General features: G+C 38.2%; 2 protein-coding genes and 1 pseudogene across 2 annotated transcripts in view; 1 reads left to right on the top strand and 2 right to left on the bottom strand.

Annotated features, from left to right (window-relative positions):
• Window positions 1–1,289: 1,289 nt before the first annotated feature.
• Window positions 1,290–1,789, bottom strand: LOC124722215 (THAP domain-containing protein 2-like). The gene is made up of 2 exons (XM_047247410.1): window positions 1,552–1,789; window positions 1,290–1,435 (listed from the first exon to the last, which is right to left on the bottom strand). The coding sequence occupies exons 1-2, from the start codon at window positions 1,787–1,789 to the stop codon at window positions 1,290–1,292; spliced, it is 384 nt and encodes a 127-aa protein (XP_047103366.1).
• A 5,249-nt stretch (window positions 1,790–7,038) lies between these two features.
• LOC124721845 (UPF0669 protein C6orf120 homolog) overlaps window positions 7,039–27,682 on the top strand; it is a 67,496-nt gene continuing 46,852 nt past the window's right edge. The window contains exons 1-2 of the mRNA XM_047246976.1: window positions 7,039–7,233; window positions 18,182–18,295. Coding sequence (XP_047102932.1) covers window positions 18,263–18,295 — 33 coding nt within the window. The 5' untranslated portion in view covers window positions 7,039–7,233; window positions 18,182–18,262. The remainder of the gene's footprint in view (window positions 7,234–18,181; window positions 18,296–27,682) is intronic.
• Window positions 17,882–17,999, bottom strand: LOC124723256 (annotated as a pseudogene).

Genomic DNA, 27,682 nt, shown 5'->3' with positions numbered 1-27,682 from the left:
TTTGTTTGACAGTCAGCATAATAAGGAGTCAAACTTTTTTTATGAATAACTCCCAATCCCCTAATGGAGACCTGTACACTGTTGCTAATATCAAAACAACATTTTCTAGCTGAAGTTCACATGCACAAACCTCAAAGTGCAAATCAATACAAAATTTCCTTACTTCAACAGTTCTGTATTTATACCCTTGTTTTATGAAAATGGCAACTCCTCCTTTATCCATACTAGATCTACAAGTGTAAAATGCTACATTATACCCATTTATACTGCCATTTTCCATCCCCACAGTTACATGGTGCTCAGACAGACAAAGTATATCAATCCCATTCTTATTTTTGAGATCATCTAAACACATTATCAGCTCATCTACTTTATTTTTTATTCCCCTGATATTTTGGTGAAGTAAGTCGATACAGCCCTTAGCTTTATCCCTATTTGCTGTGCATGAAGTTTCTTTTCTTCTATTTTCCTTGATTGTTGTCTGTCTGGAACAACGAGTTAAAATTTCATAGAGTGGCTATAGGTCCGCCATGTTTGAAGCAAATTGAAGTTCTGGCCGCCATGTTTCCTTTAGTCAAATTATTCGTCTGCTGTGTCCCGCCCCCTTGTAACTGCGTTTGACTTACTTGAAATAGCCCATACTAGCTTTATTTTTTCTAAAACAAGCAATAGACAGCAGTGATTTCAGTGTACACTGACAGCAAAAAGGGATGTTTTTGTCGAAATATGGCTAAACTTTTCGATGTATATAACACTACAAGACAACTCAAATAAGTCTGTCCATCCACTATAACGTTACTTGTTGCCCATAAATTAATGCAATTAGTGCAGGTACCACATGAATATTACGGCGAAACTTCTAAACATGCTGTGGTTAACTATTAGAAACAGTAATGGGCGCAGAAATGCGATATTTTTGTCGCTCTTTCAAAGTAAACACTCAAAGCCTCAAAAACCAGTACACTGTGAACGAGAATTTATTTGAAATATGTGTTACAAGTAGTTAACACAAGCATAGTAATTCAATAACAAAGTCGAAGCGTTCTTGGGTGGGGTAATTTCACAAATTTTCGTAAGTAGCTGTATGCCTTGGCAGAATAAAAGTGTAGGGTCAGGGGAAATTTCCTTATTTGCTGAGAATAATGGCATACTTTAGCACTGCACTGAAGTTCCAATAGCTCCTTCAACAAACCAACTACATGTTCACTGTTTAACATATCAGAAACTGAACTACATAGCCTTCTTCTCAAACCGGCAACAGTCTGTAACTGCACTGTTCTTCTTTTGTGTCATACACTAAGTTGCTTCATTTGCTTTATCCGCTTCTTTAGTCGCACATTCTCTGCTTGTACTCTGTTATACTGTGTTTTCAACTTCTTAGGGCTTGGTAGACAGTAATTGTGGTCAGCAGAAACAGATGTGGGTCCGACAGGCACTGAAAGAATGTAGTTACATCATAAGTTTATAACAGAGTTACACCATAAGATTATAATAGAAAGTACGTAATTCAAAGTAATAAGAACACGGAGTAAAATTAAATTATTGACTTACTTTGTGCTAATGATGTCACTGTAATAGCACTATCTTGCAAATTGTCGAAAGATCGCTTTCTGGGTTGTGGTCGTAATACTTTATCTTGCTTTTGTAAGTGTGGTAGAAAGTTAAAGATAGTAGGTACTGGTTTTGACAAAAGGCGCCTCTGGACATTTGTGTGGTACATATATTTCTCTTCAAAATGAGCTGAACAGAGGTAACTGGCTGTAGTAGGAAACCAGTTTTCTCGCTTCATATTTATAATCCATCTTTTTGTAATTTCCTTAGCTTTTAAAGGAAATCTGTAATCAACGATAAGTAAATTACTTCCTGCATTTGTCTTAAGCATAATTACAGTTCCAATGCAAATGACTCTTTAATAAACATTAAAAAACGTGTGTCGTATTTCGGTACTAATATACTTACTTATAATATGAAATATTTGTTGTTTTATCGCTGCGATTTGTGCAGTTGAACGCTGAACACACTGCAGGCATGTAGACTTTATATTTTGTAACAAAAAAGTCAACTAGAAAAGTTAAATATTGCAGTAATATCACAACAGCTGACACACTTCCAACACAAACAACAGTACCGCTTTCCTAATGTTTTGACTAAGGAGAACATGGCGGCCGAGTTAGCGTTGGTTGCCGCTAGGAGCGCTGTAACTAGTATCTCAGCCACTCTATGAAATTTTAACTCGTTGGTCTGGAATTTGGCTTTAACCTAAAAAAACCTGTCTGCCTGGTCCCAATAACCACAGGGATCACCCCTTGTGTGACTGTGGCCCCCCTTACAGTATCTGCTAATAGAGAAGCTAACTTATCTTTCCCCTTCCTATTAAGGTGCAGGCCATGTGTAGTGTAACCCCACCTACCAATAGCATCAACTGGAACAACACTCATGTGAAACTTTGCCAGTGTCTGGAGCATCCCATTCAGCTCAGTGTTAACATTAACACGCCTTACAGCAGTGTTTACCCAGGGGTGATCATGGCGCTGAAAGACCTACACAAACCCCACATTCGTATGCCCAGTTTCTGCTCCTATTTCATCCAGCTCACTCCTACTACTATATCTTGGATTCATAGCCAGGCTGTTTCCTGCTCCCCCAACTATAATTACCTGATCTTCCTTCCCAAAGTCCTTGCATAGCTGACCTAAGTTTTCTGTCACTTGGTTTCACAAAATTTGTCACCTGGTATTCCGTCCCTAATTTCTCCTGAAGCTGTTGGGTCACACCCCTCCCATGACCGCTACCTATAAGCAAAATTTTTCCTTTCCTATTCCGGTTTGATCCCTACCTGTCTTTTTTCTTTAAGCTAGTATTCTGCTTCAACCTACATTCAACTACATCTGAATGAGGCCCTTCCTCCACTACTTCAGATAGCCAGCCAAACTGATTTGCCAACTGAATTTCAGAAGTGTTATCAATTGTTTCGCTTTTTCGCCCTTTGCTTGCTACCTTTTCCCAACGCCCAGAGTCTTTTTCCTCCCTTAGCTTACATAATTCCAAATTCTCGATTCGTAATTCAGCCTTAAGGCACAAATCTTTGCCTCCTGTTCCGCGATTTTTCTGTCCTTTCTACGTAACCTACACTGCCATGGAAGAGCCTCATTATCTACCCTCGTTTCCTCTCCACTGCACTCGCCCCAATGAAACCACAACCTACAGTCTATACAGAACATCCCCCTTTCAAATTTCTACGGCAACCACCACACTTGTCACACATGGCTTGATAGTAAAACGTAACACAAAAGCAGAAAATAACTTCAACAACACAATAGTTTCGTAACCTGTACTAATACGTAACTGAACACTAATGTAAACATACTTATAAACTTGCTTCAGAAACTTTTAATTAACCACACAAATTGTGGATGAGAGACACGAATTAATTTAACTTTGAAGCAGTAAGTCTAGTCAAAAACAAATATCTACGCTCATACGAAATTTACGCCTAAGTATGTAAACAAACTCGCGACTGCCGGCCTTTACGAAATACTTCCTTTTCCATGTAATTACGTGTAGAAAAGCGAAACCTTCGAAATGGTTCAAATGGCTCTGAGCACTATGGGACTCAACTGCTGTGGTCATAAGTCCCCTAGAACTTAGAACTACTTAAACCTAACTAACCTAAGGACATCACACACATCCATGCCCGAGGCAGGATTCGAACCTGCGACCGTAGCAGTCGTGTGGTTCCAGACTGTAGCGCCTTTAACCGCTCGGCCACTCCGGCCAGCCTGCGAAACCTTCAATAGATACATTAGATAAGAAGTAAATGCACTAGTCTAAAATATAATAGTAATTAAATTAGCTCTTATTTCAATGTTAATCGCTTAACTTAGTGAGAGCTTCATGCACGCGCATCCGCCTGGATGCAGGGCTACGAATGGTATGAGATCCATCCAGCACTACTTCAGACATTAGTCGAGTCCATGCTGCGTCATGTTGCAGCACTTCAGAGTGCTCGCGAGGTCCCTTCACAATATTGGGCGGGTGTACCAGTTTCTTTGGCTCTTTAGTGTATATATAAATGATTTCCCACAGAGTGCCAAATACTATTTGCTGATTACAGCACTGTAGTGACTACAGACAAAAATCGAACCCAGTGGAAAAAGAGAATGAAGCTCTCAGAGACGTCCACAACTGGTCATTAAGTAATAAAGCTGCATTCCGTCTATATGCCACAAGTGACCCATTGGGACTATCCGACCGCCATGTCATCCTCAGCTGAGGATGCGGATAGGAGAGACGTGTGGTCAGCACACCGCTCTCTGGATCGTTATGATGGTGTTCTTTGAGCGGAGCCGCTACTATTTGGTAGAGCAGCTCCTCAGTTGGCATCACGAGGCTGAGAGCACCCTGCATTAAGGAACAGAGTAACTTTAAATGTGTAAACACAAACTGTATAAACTTCTGACTAAATAAAAAAGCCTAGTGATACTATATTAAAAGTAAATAATGCTATACTAGGTTGTGCAACTGATACTAAATTCTTGGGGATAATGTAGATTGTCAGTTGAAATGGACAGAACATGTGAGAATTTTGGCAAAGAAACCATCCTCAGGATGTTATGCCCTGTGAATCTTTGTATCTATGTACATGCCTCAAGGTAGTTAACTTTGGATATATGGATTCAGTCCTCAGTTATGGGATAATGTTTTGGGAAATAAGTTTTCAAGTTAAAAGGTCAAAATAGACTATTATACTATGGAATAAAATTGTACAACAGACTGCCACAAGAAATGAAAGATGCAAATGACCCCCACACTTTTAGCCAAAGCCTAAAAAAATATTTACTAAATAATAGCTACTACATGGTAAATGAATATTTAAAATAATTATAGATTATAACTTAATGTTCATAAATATTGCACTATATAACAATTTTGTGGTACGATTATAAAAGTAGAACTAAGTGAAGTACTATAAGAGAAATGTTTATATTAGTAAGAAATATTGAACAAACGTTTGATGGCATCCATACAATGTCTGTTGTACTATGGGTGAATGAATAAATCAGTAAATCAATAAATCCACATGAAGTATGATTGCTTTTGAGGTGTCCAAGGATTATGCTGTTTTCTATGTACATGATCGTGACAGGATCTCTCCAGCTGACTGCAAATCGCCTTTTAAATGTTAGCATTCAGTTGTTGCAGAGAGGTGACTTAAAATGTTTCATTTGTATAATATTGTAGTATGTATTAATTCTCTGTGTCTGTCCTGACGTAATTGGAAATACCATACTTCACGCTGATTTAGTACAGTAGGGAATTTGTATCCTGGTATTTTACCCCTGCTACGCAGCTGACAGCAGTCTTCTGTGCAAGTTTTCTGCAGTACGATTACATCGACTGAGTGTATCTGTTCATCTTACTGCTGCCTTCAATGTTAAGTAGGTAGATAGTTAACTAAGGGCAAAAGTGTTCGGTTGGAAGGATATGAGCCTTTAAAAGGACCGTTTGAGTCCTCAGTTGTGTTTGCTTCTTGATTACCGTTGCAGAGGACCCTAGGCTGCAGCACAGTGGTATCTAAACATTGTTACGCTATTGACAACACCCAAAGTATACATACGGCCTATGTTGAAGTTAAAACCACGAACAATGAGCAAACTGCCACCCACTTTTCTTTCTTTCTTCTTTTCTAGTGCATGGAATGCATAAATTTTATTAATCTTATTTCTGAAACTTTCTTATCAGACATTGCGTGAAATGCAAGAATCAGATGATTAATACTAAATCAGGTGAGACTCAGAAAAAAAGGAATTAAACAAGGTTACACTTGTAGGGACTATCAATCAATCAGATCATCATTTACTTGTAACTCCATTTTCTGATTTCCATTGTATGTTTTACTAGTCTCAGTCTTAAAATATTCTAGATAGGTCTTACCTTCTTCTTAAAATGCCTTATTTATCCCCGTAGCTGTACCGGTAGTTTTAAATTTCCTCAATCTGAAGTACAGTTTGGTCGTAGTTTTGCATGACGTTCTTAAGTCATTTGCAAGGCAAGGCTAACGCACAATTAATTTACTCTCATTGCGGTTATACGACGAGACTTCAAAAATTAAGTTACACAATCATGTCGTCCCACTCTAAGACCACTGCGCGACAGAGTGGCGCATTGTACATCTTCTGGTTTACCTGCAGACACAGTTGTGCTACAGTGTGGATATCATGTGCATGCGTGTGAAATGATGAAACAACTGGAGACTTTCGGTACTCCATAGTTGAAGTACGCGTGACAGTACGTTTCTTGGGGGCAAAATATCTTAATGGTACGCAGATTCACCATTACATTCCAGTGGTATGTGGACCAAACGCAATGTCGCGTCCAGCGCGGTGCCAACAATTTCACCGAGGCCGCAACAATCATGAGTGTTGCTGATCGGGAAGGACGGCCATCTATATCGACTACAGAGCAGATTTCTGGGCAACGGAGGAACTGATTCGTAGCTATCACAAATTATCAAACTATGACAACATTAACACAGCGGTTCTCGAATAGCTCCGTGACAAAAGAGCGGATTTTTATCGTCGAGTAATCGAATAATTTGTAGAACGCTCCAACCGTTGTGTTCACAGACTTGGTGACTGCCTGGGATAAAATATTGTCATGTATCTGTGTCACTTGAAAGTGTAGTGCAGCTTCAATAAAATTACTTGACCTGCCGTAGTGATATGTATTTTACTTTTTAAAGACCTCCTCGTGTTTTAGGATAACAATTTCCATTGTAACTTTAGCTACAATGAAAACCTCAGTAGGCCTATACATATTTCTGTGGCGGAGTAATTCCATTTATTTTCAGCTATGATATGAAGTTGTATTGTAATGGGGGAACGAGTAGCTCCTCTACTCATTCACATTTCCGTCACTGACTCATATTCATTAAAAAAAAAAAAAACGCGTTCTTTTATTACGCGGTTGTAATTCAGCCATAGGAAAACGTACTTGGTGTTGTCTCTGTTTACAGTCAACAATTGCCTAATGATATCTTTGATAACAGCTGTCCGTCAACATTGTGCCTATACAACTTGTAGGATTGAAGTGCGATAAAACCGAATGATTGTTGTCCTTCCTCAAGCTGCAAAGTAATAAAGAAATGTTTTATATAAATACGCCAGTGCAGTGATCAACTGGTGTCAGTCAGCATCTTGAGGCGACACGACAGAAAGAAACGTTTATGTAGAGGTATTGTTTCAGTATTTGCTGCTTTCTGCTTGTTTTGCTGTTTATAAGGAACAATAGTCTGTATACATTTTCTTTACATTGAATTTGTGTGGAAGTGTTCGTAACCACATTAGGGAATCAAATTTCTTGTATGAGTGGACATGCTTCACTTCCAGCGTAATAATATTTGTAAGCTGTTTGTTTAAATTGAACCATGAACATGAAGTACGTTCGGCGAGAAATGTACAATATACTATTCTCGAAGCCGAAAAGAAGTTGACAGATTTATTATTGGAGATTCAGACGGCAAAGAATAAGAGTGAGGAGGAGCAAACCAAATTTATGTTTTGACCTTATGATTCAGTATAAATTAAGGACGACAGAAAGTTTTGCATGTAACGCTGACACGTGAAAGCAGGAGTTCGAAAAGGCGTTGCAGTTCCAATACATGTAAAATGAGACGCAAAAGTTGTAGTGTGATATACCACATTTTGACGTGCGATTATTCTTGTACGACACATGTCAAAAAATGCTACCAATTTGTACAATAAATAAAGTCTTACACATTATAAAATACCAGTTAAATCATCAGAATAATAGACATCAGAACTTTGAAGGAGAAATTTGTTTGAGCAGTGTGAAATACCTTACATTAAAGTAATATATTTTGAATATTCTAAAGCTCATTGGCTCTGGAAGTTTACTAATGCAGAACAAATTGAAAACTAAATTCATTACTGGTTTGAATACGTGTCTGTTTACGCAGATTAAATGCTTGAAGTTTTGTAGAACTAAATTAGTTTCACTTTCGTGCAATGTAATGGATTGTAAGATATTGTGTCCCAACCTCTCTGTAAACACAGTGAATTCAGAAAAGTGTTTAACTGGTTTCATCAACAATACAATTCAGCATGATTTTTTTTTTTCCTTTTCAGTTCGGGTGTGGTAGGAGTCAACATCTTGATTGACACTCATTTGCAGTGTTGCCCTAAGTGTAGGTTAGGTTGGAAGATGACTGTTTAAGAGTTGGTGAAGACAATGAATATGAATGCAAAATAGCAGTTGTGATAACATGCTGATCTTAAGTATTTGATGTCTGTGTTCGCACCATATTTGTTGCCAATTTTGGTATAAAAACTAAAAGTGCACTGTATATTCAGAAATTTTGTAGTATGTAATAGATTAATCTCCAGCAAGTATTTTGGCATATGTTGCATACTTATATTATACATCAACTATAAAAACTCAAGAGAAAGGGGTGGGGGACACTACATATATGTTGCTACCTTTTTATTAAATGAAACTTTAATAACATACGTCATTCCTTGAGAAAAGTCTTTTACTTGTGTATCATTGTAGGAAACATTTTAACGGAGGCAGTTGAGGGTATTAGAATGAAATGTCAAACTCTTCAGCAAAAACTTTCTGGAACTAGGAATGAGTTGTAAGTGAAAGGAATGAATGATTTATTGAGGCATGCTGTTATGGCTCAATTGGAGGAGCACTGCTCATGAAATTCCTGTAACCACATTGGTTCAGCGTACTCTTTTAACATGTTGCAAAAGCTTAATTCATGTGAATGTTTTGTTTAAATTTAAAGCCGACATGACACAGTTGTTCTGTCTTGATGAGAAATGTTTTTATTGGCTCGCTTCTTACATGTTTTGGCGACTGGCCAGCTTCAGAGGACTGCAAAATAACAAGAATAAACTATCAAAACAAATATGCAGATATAATAATGTGTTGTTGCTATTACACAATAATGTCAGGAAACAGTTACACAGTTTACCTGCATGATTATTTTCTGACACTCTCTTGTTGTACACCCCTTTGAAAATGTCCAGTGGCCAAAATGGGATATTCAACAACAACAACAAAAAAAAGGGGGGGGGGTGCCCAGGTCAAAACAATTGCAGTTGGTAAGTGCAGTCATGACTGGTGCATCTCATGTTGCTTTTATGCAATGGATTTGTAAATTTCAAAGCACTCACTATTTGTAGAGTTTCATTTAGTACTATTGTAGTCTGTATAAACTTCAGTGAAAATGAGGATCTTGTAAAGCTGTAGTTTTCCTTTGTTGTTGAAATTAAATATATCTCTCAAAACATGTGCTTAGAAAGGAAAGGAAAGCTCCTAATTACTTAGTATGTGGGTTGCAGTTTAAGTAAAAGAAAGCAAAATGTGTTGCTCCACATACATATTTACGACAAGCTGCCTGTGATATCCAAAGTATTGCTTTATGTGACATGTTTTCTAATTTATTGTGCGACAAGACAGTACCTTGCCAGTTATTTAAGAAATGTTGAGAATTGAACAGAAAAGTTGTAAAATATCACAGCGTGAGACAACTTGTTTGATGAGTCACTTTCTCACATTTATGTAAATGGTATGTAAACCAAATAATTTAATATTCAACTGGAGAAGATTAAAATGAAGTGTGGAGGCCAGATAAATTGCTTTATTATTTCAAACACTCTCTCTTTAATGCATGTTGCTTACATTGTTGCATTAATCAGTCAATCAATTAGCTGCTGTCTACCTACTATTGAATGGGAAGTTAGTAACTTCCCTATGTATGTTTGGCATTTATGGTATTTCAAAGTGGAGATACTTGGCTGGTGGAAACTTTTGTTTAGTCTACCGCCTAAGTTGGTCCAGGAATGATGCTACATCCTGTGAGCTGTATGCTTGAAACAGTGGTGCACAGGTGAGCACAGGGTGTGAACATTGGATATTCAATGTTAATGTGTGCTTGGCTGGTGGAAATTCTTTTATTACTCATATAGTTTCACGTACATTTTGTACTTCTTAGAAAAATCAAGATGTGTAGAGTTACAAGCAGCCATAATATATTTACCAACTTTTAAACATTGAGTATAAAAAGTGTCTGAATATATGATTGGTTCAGGCTTCTAATATTTTCCTATGGTACATGCAGATGGAAGGCCTAGCATAGCCTGCAGTCAAATCTGATGTTGGTTGATGTATTGGTTGGATTGCGGAGTCCAAATTACTCTGAGTTACACAATAAATGGAGAAAAACAGACTTAGATCAAGTAAAGTGACAGGCAAGACTAGTTATTCAAGGATGACTTGTAAACTGTTGGGAGTGAGTTTTAATTGCCTTCAGAGTTTGGTAAATCTCTAGATAAAACTGGTGTACTAGAACTTGGGCCTCACCAGAGTGCACTCTAAACAGAAAATTGTTATGAATTATTATTTTTTTCATACGTGCTCTCTAAATTCTGATAAACAACATATCGAGATTGAAATTTGCCAGATGATGACCTAACTATATCGATGTTACAATTTTGAACTGGCAATTTTTTGTCTGGAGCACAAGTAAATAAATTATCCATTATTTGTAAGAAAAGTGTCTGCAGCCCATACATGTTAATTTAAAGGGTGTTATCTGTCACCTATGGCTGTCTGTCTTTATTAGGCACTTATTACAATTTCAACATTCACACCATTGCAGCTCACAATCAATTTGTGCCATTACTTTTTTGTGAGAGTCTCGTAAATGTTGAAATCATGATATCACTTGATAGAGAAAGAGAGGCATAAGTGGAACATAATATCCTCCAAATAAATAAACTATGGTATATATTGGCATAGATGTTGAAGGAAGGGGTTGCAAAGCCTTGTAGCTGAAACACAGCCTATAAGAGTTGGTTTCATATGGTTAATATTGGACATACAGGTATTTTTCTAAACTGGATAATTTACTGACTCCCTGTTGCTTGAACGGGCAGTGTATACAAACTTGAGATATATATATATCTCTTTGCCGTGGTGTCTGGGATACCTTGTCACGGTCCGCGTGGCTCCCCCTGTCGGAGGTTCGAGTCCTCCCTCAGGCATGGGTGTGTGTGTGTTGTCCTTAGCGTAAGTTAGTTTAAGTTAGATTAAGTAGTGTGTAAGCTCAACAGTTTGGTCCCATAGAACTTACCACAAATTTCAAAAATCCCTTTTTTCCCAGCGCCTGTAAGTTGGGTTTAGGGTTTGATGATTCATAACTTTAGCGCACATTTCATTTATGGCAGGTTTGGAGACATTATCTGTTTATGTTGGTTTGGACTTGATAGCCTTTTTTTTATGTACACAATATAACTGAAAATTGCTCACAGGTAACAAAAAACAGGTAACTAAAACAAGGAACTCAAAAAGCTCATATTGTTCAAGTAAACAGCATTCAAATGCTAGGCATTCTTGCAGTTACGCTGCCATTTGATAAATCTCTGTTATGATTTGGTTTGATATGTCTAGTTTCATCATTTGGCCTTGGTTAATCTCTTTTAATTTCTGAGCATATAGGACCTTAGACCCACTGGCAGTGCTCAGAAATGTTGACTAAATAGAAAGACAGCAGTGTAACAAAAATTCACTACCATTCTACTGCATTGATCTCTTTAAACTTATGAGCAACTTCTGAAAGTGGATTCACCAGTTGACAACAACAATTGGCCAACTGAGTGATACTACATTTAAAAAGGTTGTGAAAAAATATGCACCTAACTCTTTTAAAAATTTCTATTCTAAGTGTCTGTGTGGCCCCTCCCAAATGGTCTAGTAAATGGCAGTATTTTTTATATAAATAAAATGATACAAAATAGTTAACAAAAGTGTCTTCTTAGTGTATCTTCGTTTGGATATATATTTTAGGCCTCATCATCTGCCTAGTAAGCATGCTTTATAACTTAAATGAAGGCTTTCTGATTCACTAAGTTGTTCTTAACTTTTTGAAATTATTTATTTTTTGTGAACTGTCCTTATATTTTTCTGAAAACATTTTTCCTTTAAACATTCATTGGCAGACTGGACTTGTATGCTAGACTGAATGGCTACCTTTTTGTGGCATTGTTAGTTTGGTTGAGCCACCTGAGTTTGTGATTTCAGATTACTCAGGAAATGACTTTGAAAAAATTTTCATTCATTGAGCACAACTTGTATCCACATGCTCTACTTCATTCTGTTACTGATTGTGGGACATAATAGATATTTGAAAATATGATGTGACATCATGCTCAGGATAAGTCTGCAATTCATTACGTTTATGATAGGAAACTGTCTGCCTCGTTTACACTTTTAAACTTAAGTAAAGCTTTTTATTCTATATCAGATGAGAATGTTACAAATAAAGCTAGAATACTATGGAACTGTAGATAAACCACTAAATTTAATTAAATATTGCCTAAGCAACAGGTGACAATTACTGTTTGTGAACAAGGGAGGGTTGAACCCACAGATTCTCATGGGATGAACGTATCAAATATGTGTTTGATGAATTCACATTTGTGAATTTTCTTCTGTGTAAGCTAAGATATTTTATTAAAAATTTACTAGTTCTTTATTACAACATGCTCTGTCAGTCAGAACTGCAATATGGAGTACTGTTATGGGGAAATTTTAGGTACAAACTGTATTTTCAAATGACAGAAAAAACAACCAAATGTACTCAAGAACTGAGTCCTAGATGATCCTGTAAGAAACTTTCATTCAGCTCAATATAATGACACTCCAAAGTCTCTATGTGCATAATTGTTTAATATATTTCAAAGAAAATATATGCCAAGTGGTGGCAGGAGAAAACTCATATAAAAAGCTTAAGAACATGTGAAAGCTTTCGGATCCAGTGACTCCTCCTGGCAGAAGGGTTGGAGTGGAAGGAAGAATGGTGAAGGAAAAGGACTGGTGAGATTTAGGAAATGGGGAGAGGTACAGAAAAGTCGCCTCGTACCCAGGGTCAGGGGAGAATTATCAGACAGTAATGCTTTAAAATAATATGTATTTTACTAAAAAGTACATATACGTGTGTAACTTCAATTTATAAAGCCAGTCATATGGTAAACATGCTGAAAGGTTAAAAAAATAAACACCTAAGGACTTCATCCTATCCGAAACATGTTATTAAAAGGCTGTGTAATCCCCTGGCTCTGGTAAGATGTTTTTTGAGGTGCTGTTACATATGTATGTACTCAATATAATGAAAGGCCATGAATTATGAATCATCAAATACTAATTACTGTTTGTTTATTGATATCACATATTGAGTAGGTGTTAATTATTGTTAAATAATGTATATATCTCACAGTTCTAATCATTTTTCAGACAAACATTACACATTGAGAGACAACACACTTTTAAGTTAAAAATGAAGAAGAATCTAAACCTTTATACGCCTCTCCTGTCTATATTTTGATCAAAGTTAATTGATAGAATGTGTATAATAATACTATGGACACAACTCTGTAAGCATTGTTCCATTGTAGTTTCTGTGGTAGGTAAGTAAATGATAAAAAGGCATTTCCATTCTTCTCTACCAACATCAGTGATGCAGAAATAAAACTACACTTAACTAATCTTAAGTCTGGCTTTCTTGTTATCATCAGATCTTAACTGACAGATAAGGCAGAAGTGATAGCACTTATTCTTGTTTCTTGAATTAGTAGACTACAGGAAAGGATAGCCAAGTGAGATGGCTTAGTAATTGGCACTGGGCTTATTTGGGGGCCAAATGAAGTGGCACAGCAGTTAAAATAATGGACTTAGATTGAGGAGTAGTGATATTCAGTTTTCCTCTGGCTGTCCTGGTTTAGGTTTTCCATATTTTTTGTAAAAATTACTTCAGCTGAATGTTTTTCAGGAGTGTGTCATTTTAGTTTTACAGAAGTTCCCAAATGGCTGTCACAAAAATGGACTTGTGACACATGCAGATATTGTGTTCACTGTTATGTGGTGGTCAGGGAGGTAGAAGATAAGTGTAATGTTGCTCTTTGTTAGCCAGGAGGAGGGTGCCAAGGTGTTAAATGGACCTAACTACAAAAAGAGTTACCTGAATGGCAGACAATCAGGAAATAAGAGAAACAATAAAAATTGAAAGAGACATAGTTCCTAGATTTGTAGGTGAATTCCTAGACAAAATCAAGCAACTTCACATGTTTTATACAGGTGATAGTTGGAAGAGAAACAAAGCTGCTGCACATTATACACTCCTGGAAATGGAAAAAAGAACACATTGACACCGGTGTGTCAGACCCACCATACTTGCTCCGGACACTGCGAGAGGGCTGTACAAGCAATGATCACACGCACGGCACAGCGGACACACCAGGAACCGCGGTGTTGGCCGTCGAATGGCGCTGGCTGCGCAGCATTTGTGCACCGCCGCCGTCAGTGTCAGCCAGTTTGCTGTGGCATACGGAGCTCCATCGCAGTCTTTAACACTGGTAGCATGCCGCGACAGCGTGGACGTGAACTGTATGTGCAGTTGACGGACTTTGAGCGAGGGCGTATAGTGGGCATGCGGGAGGCCGGGTGGACGTACCGCCGAATTGCTCAACACGTGGGGCGTGAGGTCTCCACAGTACATCGATGTTGTCGCCAGTGGTCGGCGGAAGGTGCACGTGCCCGTTGACCAGGGACCGGACCGCAGCGACGCACGGATGCACGCCAAGACCGTAGGATCCTACGCAGTGCCGTAGGGGACCGCACCGCCACTTCCCAGCAAATTAGGGACACTGTTGCTCCTGGGGTATCGGCGAGGACCATTCGCAACCGTCTCCATGAAGCTGGGCTACGGTCCCGCACACCGTTAGGCCGTCTTCCGCTCACGCCCCAACATCGTGCAGCCCGCCTCCAGTGGAGTCGCGACAGGCGTGAATGGAGGGACGAATGCAGACGTGTCGTCTCCAGCGATGAGAGTCGCTTCTGCCTTGGTGCCGATGATGGTCGTATGCGTGTTTGGCGCCGTGCAGGTGAGCGCCACAATCAGGACTGCATACGACCGAGGCACACAGGGCCAACACCCGGCATCATGGTGTGGGGAGCGATCTCCTACACTGGCCGTACACCACTGGTGATCGTCGAGGGGACACTGAATAGTGCACGGTACATCCAAACCGTCATCGAACCCATCGTTCTACCATTCCTAGACCGGCAAGGGAACTTGCTGTTCCAACAGGACAATGCACGTCCGCATGTATCCCGTGCCACCCAACGTGCTCTAGAAGGTGTAAGTCAACTACCCTGGCCAGCAAGATCTCCGGATCTGTCCCCCATTGAGCATGTTTGGGACTGGATGAAGCGTCGTCTCACGCGGTCTGCACGTCCAGCACGAACGCTGGTCCAACTGAGGCGCCAGGTGGAAATGGCATGGCAAGCCGTTCCACAGGACTACATCCAGCATCTCTACGATCGTCTCCATGGGAGAATAGCAGCCTGCATTGCTGCGAAAGGTGGATATACACTGTACTAGTGCCGACATTGTGCATGCTCTGTTGCCTGTGTCTATGTGCCTGTGGTTCTGTCAGTGTGATCATGTGATGTATCTGACCCCTGGAATGTGTCAATAAAGTTTCCCCTTCCTGGGACAATGAATTCACGGTGTTCTTATTTCAATTTCCAGGAGTGTATGTCACTGAATGCACAGTCAAGTCACTGACTGCTTTGGCATCTCTGTTATTGCATGGCTACAGATGTGTTATTGGAAAGGACTGCGTTCAGTTACATTAAAAGAGTTCCATTAGACAGGTGCACAGATACTGGCATGCAGTTTGTGTTGCCACAGGTGCCTCATTGTAGGGATACAGTGGTTCATAAGTGACAAGATATGAGGATGGTGGGTTCCAGAGCAGTACTGATGAATAGGAGAATATGGTGCACCTGGGATGACATTGTATTTATGATATCCAGGACAGTCAGGGAGATCTTGTGAAGGGCTCCTACCACTCAACAGAATGATTAACTCCTCTACTAATAAACATCCTACACGAATGAGGAGTCCAAAGATGATCCACTGAATCATAGAATCAACAACAACTGTTAACACACTGCTAGTATGTCTTCCCAAGCCCAGAGAGTGAAGAAAACAGTATAATTGAGAATGTGTGTAGTAGTGACAAATACACCTGTATAAGATTAAGCAGGTTAATTATAGAAATAAATGATGCCATTAGTGGAGGAAGAAGAGTAGGGATTATAGCTGTGCCAGCAGTAGTAGTGGCAGTAGTACTACTACTAAGTAGTAACTGTATTTTGTTATAGAAGTCTGTTGCAAACAGCCATTATAGCTACAAACAAAAGTGTTAACATTACATACATGGTTATATGGCCTATTTTATTTCCTAGACAATGTCATAATAGCGAAGTTAATTCAATAGCCCAAATCTTTCTCAGTACAGTTGCTTCAAAGGTACCCTCAGTACTCAACAAAGTGCAACAGTGTGTGTTGCAGGGATTTTGAGGCTCTTTTTCATTACTACACCAACCATTTTGTTACTACTTGACTATATGATTGCTTTGCATTCAGTGATAGGCACATACACTGCAACAGTTCAGTGAAACTGGACAGCTAAAAAACTAGCATACATTGGTTGTATGGAAAAAATCATGAAGGCTGATTCAAACTGGTTAGGGATGTGCTTCAGTGATTTTGTTGAGAATGCAAATAAATGTTTAATTAACCTTTTGACAACTGGATTTTTTTTATTTGACATCCATAATAATATGAAATTACAATGAAATCCAGACCATTAGCTGCTTACAGGCATTGATAAATATCAACGGGGACAGTTGAAAATGTGTGCCCCGACCAGGACTTGAACCTGAGGACACAGAGCATAGTGTGACTGCAGGGACTTATCTCTGGCATGCTCCCCGTGAGACCCACATTTCCAACTTACTATCCACACACTGTTCTTTCAGAACCATCTTCATATAAATAAGGCTTACCAGCCAATGATCTTCTTCAGTGCAGATGCACTCACATTGCTCAAACTCGTACAGGAATTGCAGGATTGACTGCTGCAAGTAATGAGTATAGTGGGCAGGGCACCACAAATGTAGCGTGTGGACAGTAAGTTGGAAATGTGGGTCTCATGGTGAGCGTGCGAGAGATAAATCCCTGCAGTTGCACTATCCTCTGTGTCCGCAATGGCTTAGTCAGATAGAGTGTCTGCCATGTAACCAGGAGATCCCAGGTTCGCGTCCCAGTCGGGGCACACATTTTCAACTGTCCCCCTTGATATTTATCAATGCCTGGAAGCAACTAATGGTCTGGATTTCACTGTAATTTCATTCTTCAAGAGCTACTAGATCACCAATGGTATCTGTTCTTTCGGACATGTCCAAAAGAACAGATACCATCTTCATATAGCTGAGGCTTACTGACTCGTATAGATAAGGCTTACTGGCCAGTGATGTTCTGCAGTGCGGATGCACTCACATGGCTTAAACTCATACAGAAAATCGGCAGACCATCTGCCGCAAGTAATGAGTATAGTGGGCAGAGGCACTACAAATGTAGTGTGTGGACAGTAAGTTGGAAATATGGGTCTCATGGTGAGCATGCCACAGATAAATCACTGCATTCGCACTATTTTCTGTGTCTTCGATGGCTCAGTCGGATAGAGCATTTGCCATGTAAGCAGGAAATCCCAAGTTTGAGTCCCAGTCAGGGCACACATTTTCAACTGCCCCCTTGATATTTATCAATGCCTGTAAGCAGCTAATGGTCTGGATTTCCTTGTAATTTCATTCTTTGGACATGTTCAAAAGAACAGATACCATCTTCTCCCGGTCGTAATGATGGTATTTTTTACTGAAGCCGCTACTATTTGGTCGAGTAGCTCCTCAATTGGCATCACGAGGCTGAGGGCACCCCGAAAAATGGCAACAGCGCATGGGGGCCTGGATGGTCACCCATTCAAGTGCCAACCATGCTCGACAGCGCTTAACTTCGGTGATCTCACGGGAACTGGTGTATCCACTGTGGCAAGGCTGTTGCCCACCATCTTTATATATATGCATAATAATATGTCACACAGCTCTGTAATGTTAATGTTAGACCCTCTCAGGTAAGGTATCAATGATTCAACATGCATTATTTGTTAGTGCAAACTAGCCATATAACAGACTAAAAATATTTGCTTGTAAATAAATAAAGATGCAGATTTTCAAACATTTTTAGGTTCTGGTACTGAAGGAGCTCTGCAGGATCCATCACCATCTCATAACATATAGATGCAAGGTCGGTTGATGATGTGTTTTTATGAGGAAGGATATACTATGGGCTTCAGGAAGTGTGAGTAAAAGACACAGGACCATGTACTAAGAATTATGATGTATGACTAATGTATTGACATGAAAATTGGAAAAAAACCATAAATGAATCATCAGAACAGGATAAAACAGAAATTGCAAAGGAAAGTAGGGTGCCCAAATGATTAAAACCACAGAGAAACTATTTAGCTGTGAGTTCCACACCATTCTGTTAACTGTTACCCAAGACATGAATTCCTTATGTTATCATACCTTGTGGCAACATGGTGTGTTCAAAGACTATTAAGTAGCCCAAGAAAATGTGATCTGTAGTGTCAGTTTGCAAACTGATTTCCGGCCATTGTTAAAGTATCTGTTGGTTCTAACTCTGCTATTCAAATACATGGATTTGTGGTTAATAATATGAATTCATTCAGAAACTACTACAGCATTTATGTATCAAGTGTAGATTGTAGTGGTTGTTACCTATCTCGTTTCTTAGATAACTGAAAAATTGTGGAATCTTACGTGGTATATTGTGGTAGGACCACACTCTCACCACGTGTTTTTGAATGAGAATAATACAACTAGTTCCAGCACAATTTCAGCAAGACTTATTTTTTAGTACCTGTTGAAAGATTACACACTGAAGATCTCTTTTGTCTAGGGGGTTCTCGAAGTTTTGTCTGCAAAATAATCATTCCAACAAGCATGGCCTGGGGTTTCTTCTTGTTTGAAATAAACACCACCGGATCTGAAATACTTTCAGCTAAAAATTATATTTATTTGTACTTTTTGTTAGTAACTACATCATTCTCACTATGAACATTGATACTCTAAATCCATTATACTGCACTTGTCACATAAACACGTCTATCTCCCTCCAATACTGACAAAGAAGTGGTGGGCAATCCAACATGTGCCCGGAAGTTGCAGACATTCCTGCATTCTAGATTCTTTGGTTTACTGACCTTAATAAACTCCAAAGATACATATAAATAAATATGTATATAAATATACAGCATTTAACATCTTAAACAAGTCCATTATTTATCATAAAAGAAAATATTCATAATTAAATAAATTAAACACATTTTCTGACAACATAATGAAATTACCTGAACTCTCTACTGCGGGCATCGTACTTTTCACATGAGATAAACTTTATTTCCGACGATTGATTACATTACAAGATTGAAACTATTGTATTGAAATATGTAAACTATTCTAACTATTCTGCATGTCCCATTTAAAGTGGGCTTCTAGAAGACCTAAAAATTATGAGTGATAAACCCCAGATTTTCCCATCTAAGTTGAGTGGATTCATGGTGACTCATTCCTTTTATTATTCCTACAATTTCCTCACAGTAGTTTTCATCCTTTAGTTGTAATGCATTGTTTAGTCATATACTCTATTGTAAATATATTGTGTTCATGTTTTTTTAACATTATTTATTCATTTACTATATCTGCTTTCTGGGTCATTCCATACTAAGTGGTCCAGGAAAAAAAATACCTGGTTGCTTGACCATCTCAGAAAAATTTGATATTTACTGTGTGGTGGCCCTAATCCTAATGTTTAGTGGACTCAAAAGACCTTTTTTGTTTAAAAAAATGTTTATCACTTAGAAATAACAGTCACTTTCATTTCAGGCCTCAATGTTTCTTTTTTTCGCCACAAGCGTCTTGGGTACACCCCCCCCCCCCCCACAGTTAAGCTGTATGTATTCCTTAATATATTTTAATAGCTCAAAGTTATTGGCCACAAATTTTGAAAAATCAATTTTGGAACACCATTTTTCCGAAGGAGCAGTAATTTCTCAGTGTTAATATTTTTTTTTTTTTTTTTTTTTTTGCTGTTACACTTAAAAAGTAGACAATTCTTAAAAAAATACATTTTTAAAATTTTTCGTTTTATGGCCTGCAATATCATTGTTAGGGGACCAGATAAAAATCTCAAAATTACACTCGTGATAAATCTTTATGATGTCAAACTTGAGTATAAATTTCAATTTTGAAACTCATTTGGAAGTTACGAAACAAAAATTACAAATATGAGTCAACAATACATTTTTAGCACCAATGATATCTAGACTGTTGGAATGAAGTATATCAGTTATATGATTTAAACACATCAAATTAAAGTAACTAATGATTATTTGTTGAGACAATCCTCTCCTGAAAGTTTCAGCAGGCTAAAAGACAGCATATGGAAGTCTGTGCAGGCTGACAGACAAGCCTATACAACTCTGTGTGTCGTCTTCCCCCTTCCACCAACAGCTGTCTACTGGCACTCAGTTAAATATGAGGTACTGAAGTGTGCAGTGCAGTTGAAAAATGGAGTCTCAGTGGCAGTCTCATTATCGAAGCTTGTTATGAAAGTATGTATGGGATGTTTGCGGAAGACATTACTTTAACTGTAGATTACAGTGAAAAATAAAACGTCTTGTTTGACTTAAGAGTTGACTCAGAGGTTAAGTCAACTTGCAAGCACCATGAAATGAAGTACTTAAATATATTTCACCACCTTTTTGGCCAGGCATGCTTGGACCCTTTTAAGAAACGTAGGAAGCCTACAACAAAAGGTCTGAGAGAAATAATGTTTGCTCATTGTTGTAAAAATAAAAGTGCATTTATCATTATAATACCAGGACAATCATTGTGTTCAACATCTTATTGTAAGATGTTTGTAATTAACAAAGAAAGGGATAGTGATATTTCAGGTAAAGAATTTTGTGACTTACCAGAAACTGTAAGAAACAGTAGATTCAGCTTGTGAAATTCTAAATATATCACATGCTAGTAAAATTAGAAAACTAAGTGAAGAACAAAGACATTTTGTCTTTAATGGAAGAACAGAGAAAGTGGCAGCTACAGTCAAAAACAATTTGGAAGTTTCATTTCAAAAGCAGATTTGTACTAAATGTGATGGAAGTTCTAAAAATTCACTGAAGAAATATGATGATTTGATAGAAAAGCTGAAACCTAAATTTCATATTTCAAACAAAGAGGATAAAATTATCAGTTTGCTGCCAAATTCTTACAGTTTAGCAAGAGTTAGTGACTAATTTAATGTGTCACAGTGTTTGGTTAAATTAACAAGACATTTAGTGAAAGAAGAGGGAATTCTACCTGCATTACGGAAGGAAAATGCAACTAATTTGATAGATGGGAACATGAACAAAAAAGTTATTAGGTTTTATGAAGATGACAATAACAATTGTTTGATGCCTGCAAAAAAGATTGTGTTTCTGTGAAAGAAAATGGTACTAAGGTTCAAAAATAAAAAGGTTAATATTGTACAATAGTCTTTCTAAGACTACACTTGATTTGTTATTTATTGCAATGTTTGTATCATCTGCAAACAAAATGAACTTGGCATCTGGTAATGTTACTGATGAAAGGTCCTTGATATACACAAGAAAAAGTAAGGCCCCCAAAATGGAACCTTATGGGACCCCACATGTAATTGGTTCCCAGTTGGATGTTGCCTGATAGCTTGGTACACGTCTCTTTCCTAATAACACCCTTTGTTTCCTGCCAGAGATATAAGATTTGAACCATTTTGCAGCTTTTCCTGTTATACTATAATATTCTAATTTATTTAAAAGGATATTGTGATTTACACAGTCAAATGCCTTTGACAGATCACAAAATATACCAGTTGCCTGCAATTTTTTGTCTAATGAATTAAGCACATTTTCACTGTAAGTGTAGATAGCCTTCTCAATATCAGAACCCTTTAGAAATCCAAACTGTGACTTTGACAGTATGTTATTTGAGATAAGATGGTTATAAAGCCGATTGTACATTACTTTTTCTAAAATTTTTGAGAATGCTGGCAACAGTGAAATTGGACGGAAATTTGATGCTGTTTCTTTATCTCCCTTCTTAAACAGTGGCTTAACTTCAGCATATTTCAACCATTCAGGAAATATTCCACTGATAAATGACTGGTTACGCAGATAGCTTAATATGTTATTTAGCTCAGAATCACATTCTTTAATTAACTTTGTTGATATTTCATCATATCCACTAGATGTTTTTGATTTTAAAGATTTTATGATGGACATTATTTCTGCTGGGGTAGTGAGGGTCAAATTCATACTATTGAAGTTACTTGAAATGTCTGGTCTGAGGTATTCCATAGCAGCATCTACTGAACCTGACAACCCCATCTTTTCAGTAACAGTTATAAAATGTTTATTAAAAAGTTCTGCTACACTATACACATCTGTCACCAATGTATCATTTACTCTTAATGCTATTTGTTCCTCTTCATGTCTGGTTCTACCGGTCTCCTCCTTCACTATATCCCATATTGTCTTTATTTTGTTATCTGATATGACTATCTTTTCCGTGTAATATATTTGCTTTGATGTTCGTATTACAGTCTTTAATATTTTGCAGTATTTCTTGTAATGTGCTATAGCATCAACATCGGAACTGCTTCGGACTGACAAATACAGTTTTCTTTTTCCTTTTTTTTTTTTTTTTTTTTTTTTTTTTTTTTTTTTTTTTTTTACAAGATACCCCTATTCCTTGAGTAATCCATGGCTTCTTTGTAGACTTTGCTCTAATCTCGGTAAGTTTTGGGGGAAAACAGTGTTCGAATAAGGTAAGCACTTTATTAGCAAAAGTGTTATATTTTTCATTCATGCCATGAGCACTGTAAACATCAGTCCGGTGAATGTCTCTGAGGAGTGTCCTAAAATAATCAATTTTTGGCTCATTGATTACCCTCTTGAACAGAGATTTAATAGATTTTATATCCTGTTCAGTATTAACATTTAACAGAAGGAACTGCATGTCATGGTCTGAGAGTCCATTGACTATTGGTTTTGTAATATAATTTTGTTCATTGGACTTTTCTATAAATTGAAATTTTTATTGAAGTTTGATACCATAAAGGTCTATTAAATGTGTAACTTAGATTTTTATCTAGTTCTGTAACAAAGATATTGAAGGCCCAGAAATGAAAAAAAAGAAATAAAAATTCATTTTATAAAATAGTCTGTCTTTTATTAAGTGTAAGCTTCTCACCATTGATACTATATTAAAAGTAACTGTACTATATAGTGCAGAAAGTATTAAGGCTGAGAAATTACTCCTCCTTTGGAGAACTACTGCTCAAAAATATAATTTCTTTAATTTGTGGCCAGTAATTTTGAACTATTAAAAATGTATTTAAGAATACATTCAGCTACATCTACATCGATACTCCGCAAGCCACCCAACGGTGTGTGGCGGAGGGCACTTTACGTGCCACTGTCATTACCTCCCTTTCCTGTTCCAGTCGCGTATGGTTCGCGGGAACAACGACTGTCTGAAAGCCTCCGTGCGCGCTCTAATCTCTCTAATTTTACATTCGTGATCTCCTCGGGAAGTATAAGTAGGGGGAAGCAATATATTCGATACCTCATCCAGAAACGCACCCTCTCGAAACCTGGCGAGCAAGCTACACCGCGATGCAGAGCGCCTCTCTTGCAGAGTCTGCCACTTGAGTTTATTAAACATCTCCGTAACGCTATCACGGTTACCAAATAACCCAGTGACGAAACGCGCCGCTCTTCTCTATCTCCTCCGTCAACCCGACCTGGTACGGATCCCACACTGATGAGCAATACTCAAGTATAGGTCGAACGAGTGTTTTGTAAGCCACCTCCTTTGTTGATGGACTACATTTTCTAAGCACTCTCCCAATGAATCTCAACCTGGTACCCGCCTTACCAACAATTAGTTTTATATGATCATTCCACTTCAAATCGTTCCGTACGCATACTCCCAGATATTTTACAGAAGTAACTGCTACCAGTGTTTGTTCCGCTATCATATAATCATACAATAAGGGATCCTTCTTTCTATGTATTCGCAATACATTACATTTGTCTATGTTAAGGGTCAGTTGCCACTCCCTGCACCAAGTGCCTATCCGCTGCAGATCTTCCTGAATTTCGCTACAATTTTCTAATGCAGCAACTTCTCTGTATACTACAGCATCATCCGCGAAAAGCCACATGGAACTTCCGACACTATCTACTAAGTCATTTATATATATTGTGAAAAGCAATGGTCCCATAACACTCCCCTGTGGCACGCCAGAGGTTACTTTAACGTCTGTAGACGTCTCTCCATTGATAACAACATGCTGTGTTCTGTTTGCTAAAAACTCTTCAATCCAGCCACACAGCTGGTCTGATATTCCGTAGGCTCTTACTTTGTTTATCAGGCGACAGTGCGGAACTGTATCGAACGCCTTCCGGAAGTCAAGAAAAATAGCATCTACCTGGGAGCCTGTATCTAATATTTTCTGGGTCTCATGAACAAATAAGGCGAGTTGGGTCTCACACGATCGCTGTTTCCGGAATCCATGTTGATTCCTACATAGTAGATTCTGGGTTTCCAGAAATGACATGATACGCGAGCAAAAAACATGTTCTAAAATTCTACAAGAGATCGACGTAAGAGATATAGGTCTATAGTTTTGCGCATCTGCTCGACGACCCTTCTTGAAGACTGGGACTATCTGTGCTCTTTTCCAATCATTTGGAACCCTCCGTTCCTCTAGAGACTTGCGGTACACGGCTGTTAGAAGGGGGGCAAGTTCTTTCGCGTACTCTGTGTAGAATCGAATTGGTATCCCGTCAGGTCCAGTGGACTTTCCTCTATTGAGTGATTCCAGTTGCTTTTCTATTCCTTGGACACTTATTTCGATGTCAGCCATTTTTTCGTTTGTGCGAGGATTTAGAGAAGGAACTGCAGTGCGGTCTTCCTCTGTGAAACAGCTTTGGAAAAAGGTGTTTAGTATTTCAGCTTTACGCGTGTCATCCTCTGTTTCAATGCCATCATCATCCCGTAGTGTCTGGATATGCTGTTTCGAGCCACTTACTGATTTAACGTAAGACCAGAACTTCCTAGGATTTTCTGTCAAGTCGGTACATAGAATTTTACTTTCGAATTCACTGAACGCTTCACGCATAGCCCTCCTTACGCTAACTTTGACATCGTTTAGCTTCTGTTTGTCTGAGAGGTTTTGGCTGCGTTTAAACTTGGAGTGGAGCTCTCTTTGCTTTCGCAGTAGTTTCCTAACTTTGTTGTTGTACCACGGTGGGTTTTTCCCGTCCCTCACAGTTTTACTCGGCACGTACCTGTCTAAAACGCATTTTACGATTGCCTTGAACTTTTTCCATAAACACTCAACATTGTCAGTGTCGGAACAGAAATTTTTGTTTTGATCTGTTAGGTAGTCTGAAATCTGCCTTCTATTACTCTTGCTAAACAGATAAACCTTCCTTCCTTTTTTTATATTCCTATTAACTTCCATATTCAGGGATGCTGCAACGGCCTTATGATCACTGATTCCCTGTTCTGTGGTGGTAATGGTTTTAATTTGTAGATCAGAGTGTGCTAAACTAAATGCTTTTGATTTGAAAGGCATGGGGCAACACATTACTGAATAATTTAAAAATGCAGATGCTTTCAAATTTAAAAAAAAAAAAAAAAAAAAAATGCTTGTGGCCTGAAACAAAAGTGGCCACTGTTTCGAAATGATAAACAGCAGAAAGCTTTAAAAAATATTGTTGAGTCCACTAAACATTAGGCTGCTTATCTAGCAAATATCAATTTTTTCTGAGATGATCAAGCAATCAATGCTGAACCACTTAGTATGGATTGACTCTTCTGTCAATTATGTGATGACTTATTCCTTGTTTTTAGCTCTCCCTCATATGGTCCCACATAACATGAGGAAAATAAATTAAATTATTTATGCATGCCTGTGCCATTATGGCTAACATATTTATTGAAGCACACTCATGCAATTACAGGGTGATGATCACTGTATCTAATACAAGTGCAGCCATGATCTTTATTAGTGTAGGTAAGCAACCTGAAAAGACACATTCAAAAATCAGTAACAGTACAATCTGCCATAGAATCTTCACCAGTAGAGGTGCAGGTCACGATTGAGTCAAGTATGCTGTGCAGTACCTGAAGTAATAAGGTGCAGTGAGAATATAACACAAAGTGCTTGTATCTAGAATGAGATTTTCACTCTGCAGCAGAGTGTGCGCTGATATGAAACTTCCTGGCAGATTAAAACTGTGTGCTGGACCAAGACTCGAACTCGGGACCTTTGCCTTTCACGGGCAAGTGCTCTACCACTTTGTCTTTAGCACGGCATGGAGCCCATGTGAATCTGTTGCTCACTTTTTTCTGTGTTTACCTGGCGCAGGTGCTAATGTTAGTTTAGAAGTACCTTCATTAAATTCTGGAATCAGCTTTGAGCTCATGGTTCTGGGTATAAACGTGAACTCAGCAGTGCCATCACTGTTGTAGTCTTGCTCTGTAACTAACTAGCTCCAAGTTGATGTCCTCAATTTCTAGTCTGAGGGGATATTCATAGGTTGTGGAAGAAGTGTATGTTGATGATGATGTCAGCAGGTTGGTATCACTAGTGATTGTAACTGTTACTTATTTCAAGAACTCTTAACAAACACATATATACATAAAGACTTAATTGCCTAAATATCATCCTCCCTTCATCAAATACCAGGCATTGTATATGGAAAAGTTGTGTAATGTGTTACCCATAATGTTTTAATTTTTTGTTGTTGTTGCATGGTAGATACTTCTCATATTTCTCATCCTTTCGCCTGCTTGTTCATAAGACCTGCTGCTGATCGAACATTTTGGAATATATATTTGTCATCTCTGTTTCACAGGTGTGTTCTAACAGTAAATTTTGAGGAATTGTGGGTTTCAATTGAAGTAACTTGTTAGGCAGTAGCACAAGATAGCCACACCTTTGAGCTGATACTACAGTATATTGCAAATCTTACTGTATCTCATGGTCCTTATCTGCCATTGAAATGCACCTTAAAGTGTATGAATTTCTAGTGATTTATTCATGGTAGTGCAATTAACAGCGTATACTCATATTACTTGGTAAATTTTGTAATATTAATCAACATAAATGAAGTTTGAATTGTAATAAATAATATGTTGTGGTCATGTCATGTGCTGCCACAACACTTTCACAGAAATTGTGATAAATGATGACTTGAAGTGTGCCCTCAAATCACCAATGGCAATAAGACATTCAGCCATGGTTGACACTTTAAAAAAGACATCTGGCATGTTCAGGGCAGTTGTAATTGGTTGAACCATGGCAGTCAGGAATCTGTTTCTTAAAGTGACCAGATAGAGGGTCACATTTGGCAGGTTGTTAAGAAAATATATGGCTTAAATTTGTGCAAAGCCTGCTTTAACTAATGGAAAGTCTTTGCGTCCTGAGTATGCCTTTAAAGTAGTATTGGAGTCAAGGGAGATCCATGATCAGATGTAAACTAAATTGTGTTAGTGGTCTGTGTTGGAAGAGTATGTTATTCTGAGACCGAACAATGAGATATGCACTTAAAGACTCATAAGT

The sequence above is a fragment of the Schistocerca piceifrons genome, chromosome X (assembly GCF_021461385.2).
Source record: "Schistocerca piceifrons isolate TAMUIC-IGC-003096 chromosome X, iqSchPice1.1, whole genome shotgun sequence".
Taxonomy (NCBI): domain Eukaryota; kingdom Metazoa; phylum Arthropoda; class Insecta; order Orthoptera; family Acrididae; genus Schistocerca; species Schistocerca piceifrons.
The sequence above is the reverse complement of the archived record's forward strand: the minus strand, read 5'-3'. Positions and strand labels throughout refer to the sequence as shown.

Excerpts from the sequence above, each read along its gene's own strand:
- LOC124722215 (XM_047247410.1), bottom strand. The coding sequence starts at position 1,789 with ATGAAGCGAGAAAACTGGTTTCCTACTACAGCCAGTTACCTCTGTTCA. Across the intron at positions 1,436-1,551 it reads AGTGACATCATTAGCACAAA|TGCCTGTCGGACCCACATCT; the intron begins GTAAGTCAATAA and ends ACATTCTTTCAG.